The sequence below is a fragment of the Lytechinus variegatus genome, chromosome 2 (assembly GCF_018143015.1).
Source record: "Lytechinus variegatus isolate NC3 chromosome 2, Lvar_3.0, whole genome shotgun sequence".
NCBI lineage: Eukaryota > Metazoa > Echinodermata > Echinoidea > Temnopleuroida > Toxopneustidae > Lytechinus > Lytechinus variegatus.
In genome coordinates this window covers 46148919-46152202 of record NC_054741.1, presented here as the reverse complement: position 1 = coordinate 46152202, position 3284 = coordinate 46148919, and the positions used below count along the sequence as shown (strand labels likewise).

At 39.4% G+C, this 3284-nt stretch overlaps 1 protein-coding gene across 1 annotated transcript; it reads right to left on the bottom strand.

Annotated features, from left to right (window-relative positions):
• Nucleotides 1-1099: 1099 nt before the first annotated feature.
• On the bottom strand, nt 1100-2257 carry LOC121406833 (E3 ubiquitin-protein ligase TRIM56-like). Its single transcript, XM_041597703.1, has one exon. It carries the CDS (start codon nt 2255-2257, stop codon nt 1100-1102), a length of 1158 nt encoding a protein of 385 aa, XP_041453637.1.
• Nucleotides 2258-3284: the final 1027 nt, after the last annotated feature.

Genomic DNA, 3284 nt, shown 5'->3' with positions numbered 1-3284 from the left:
CAAGATGATATGAATTTATACAGATAAACGGAAAACAAATTGTTAATTTACCAAAAACAGATGTTAATAAGAGAATTCGTTGATTTTATGCATTTATATGTAATGTTTATAACCGTTGTGGTACATGCATATCCGAGAAATAATGCTGTCGACTACTTTCACCTTTATTCATTCATTTAATCTTTATAAAAATGTATATTTTACTCCGAAGCAATTATTAACGTTTTTCTTAATATATTTTTATTTTATTTACTAAGTTTGCGAAAACAATGTCTCAACTGATATCCGAGGTAAACAAGTTCGACAGTTGAAACCAAATTGGAACCAAGTGTCATAGCCATGTCTAGTTTTCCAAATGCAGATATGCTCAAATTGGCAACACATATGCAATAAGAACACATGTAAGCACTCTCATTCCGCGGCCATACGCAAAGACTATCCATTCACATCCATGCATATAGCATCTCGCCATTGGCCAGTGGCAGCAGTCTAGATGATGCCTTTTTAACACCAACACTTATAATACTACAAATAGCGAATAGGCATGAGTGCGATGGTGCAAGATTTTGCATGAGGTGGAAGAAAGAGACACTCTATTCAACTCGGCTATCGCCTCGTTGAATAGAGTGTCTCTTTCTTTCACCGAATGCGAAATCTTGCACCATCGCACGAATAAGAATATTCGCTATTTGTGTTGTACAACGCCTCGGAATTTAGCGAAAATATTAAAAAAATCAATTACTGAGAACTGTGGACTTAAGATTGGTCTTTTTTCTAGATCGTGGTAATCGAGCCTTCAGATTTGCAAAAAAAGAACGCTGTGAACTTCTGTTACTCTCCGGACACGACGATATATCTGATGTGTCAGATATGGTATCAGAAAGGTCAGACGTGTCAACTGAAAACACGTTTTCTCGTTTCAGTTGTTCAGTTATATATGCGGGTATAACAATCACGAATAAACAAGTCACCAATCATGCCAATGTCATCATCTCTGTCGGGTATCATGAATTGAGCTGTAGAAGAATGTGATGAAAGAAGATCTTCCAGGTCTTTCTTTTCGGGAGTGTCCTGAATTGTTGGAGCAACGCAGGTCGCTTCACAAACAGGATCCTCCAATTCCTTGTTGCTGATCCATGACCTGAACAGTACCAAGATCAACGGTATGATCAGCCGGACGAAAAACCAGCGACTCTGCCCGGAGGACTACCTTTGATGCCTGAGCAAGAAGTGGGGAGAGTGTATCTGCTTTGAGACCCTTTTCAAGCTCATTGACTCGTGTTGTATGCTCAGCCAGTGATTGATCTGGTCGGTGTAGACTTCTTGCCCCCTCGTTTACAAGCGTGAACTTGTTAGTTAGAGTCTCTAGGAAGTCATAATATCGCTCAATGATATCTTCCAACTCCAGACGTAATGCGTTGTCATGCTTATTGCATTTTTCGAATAATTCATTTCTCTTCTTTCGGAACATTTCTACTACAATGTCGTAAGCATCTCTAATTTCTGTTCGTCGTTGAGACGCAACTTTTTTCACTGTTCGAAGCATCTCATTCACAGTAGATAAGCCATTCTGAACATCAACAGATGTTTGTTCTATTTTCAGTAAAAGACATTCCATTTTCTTTTGTTGTCTTTCTTCATACCCATTCATCTCGATGACTTCATGTCCATCTTCCCTGTGTTCGACCTCCCGACATCTGCAACAGATCCGAACCAGACACGTAGTACACACGAATTGCTGTAGCTCCTGTGGGTGTTCAGGGCACGTTGATTTCCTTTTGACAACTCCCATTTCGATGTCCTTTGCTTTCACAGTCTCGTGGCATGCATTCCGCTTGTATCTATTGTGGTGTTGCAAGCAGTCTTCGCAAAGAAACTCCGAACAGTTCTGGCAATAGTATGTTGCAATGTCTTGATTATCACCATCGCAAACCGTGCAAGTTTGAATGGTGGTTGCTCCACTCTCTTTGATACGTTCAGCCTTAGCATCTGATCTTCTTTTGAAATCTTCGATAAGGGACTTGACTATTAGGTTTGTCGGAAAGTTACACACATCATTTCCAGGAACATTTGCATCTTGGCGACACACTGGACAAGTTAACCCGGAATCAGCTTGCTGAAAAGAGTGAAGTTCGGTCAAACAACTTGTGCAAAAAGAATGTGAACATGGTAGAAGTTTAGGATTGCAGAGTAGGTCATGACAGATGGGACATTCTAGACTCTCTGATAGTTGTTTCGAGGAAGCCATCTTTAGCATCCGATTCTAGATATCAAAAAAGATAATCGACGTCTTATTGTTAATTCAAAAAAGTGTGCTACTTTTTACAAAAAAAATAAGAAAAGTATGATCGCATCTCATGTTTTGTTTAGGCTATCTGTGTAGTTACTTTCGCCATCATCGTGAAATATAAATAAATATGGGATTGATGTGAGAAATTTGGTAGTGTCATTTCCTCTTTGCACGCGGCTAGAAATGCGGATAAAGGCCTAACCAAATGGCATCATCACACGGACTAGGTTTCGAACTCGGATTGCTAGACCACTCTACAAACTGAGCCATTGTACTCTTAAACAGTTAATCCCAACGGCATTCCAATCATTATATTTGTTACATAATAAAGTAAAATGCCCTCTTTGATACATAATATTCCTCTTCATCGAAACCTGAATAGTGCACAAACTGGAACACTTCAATAACAACCACCTGACCAACGAAAAGATTTTACAGCAAATTTGCACTTCTAAATGACGTAATCTGTACAACAATACTTTGCTCTCTTAAATATGGAGACCCGGGAGAAAGGGATTACCCCAAGTGGCGTTTGCCGGAAAATGGTGCTGAAAAGACACCTCGTCGAAAAACACATCGTTGACGTCATGTGATAGAAAAATGAAAATTTATCGTCGCCTTTTCTGAACGCGGTTGCGTAGTCGATAGAAAAGAGAGCCATCAGTCCCCCGCCCTGGGGGCGTTTCATGAAAGGACTTGTCGGACGTTTTATCCGACAGTTACCATAGGAACAGGGCCTCTCAGCCAATCAAAATCATGGAAAGATGTCAGAGCTGACAACTTGTTGGATGAAAATTATGATGAAACGCTCACCAGATTACAATATTGGTATCAGTTTCTTAAATATCATAAACAGAGTCCAAATGACTCAAAACTTGTGGTTGAAATTACTTTGCGCCTGTACGTAAATCATGATCAAACTGGTATAATCCAGTGGTGTACTGAATATCTTAGAAAAGAAAATCAGTTTATATGTATCAATAAATAATTTACT

What these genes read in the sequence shown, in the direction of transcription:
- LOC121406833 (XM_041597703.1), bottom strand. Translation starts at nt 2,257, where the DNA reads ATGCTAAAGATGGCTTCCTCGAAACAACTATCAGAGAGTCTAGAATGT.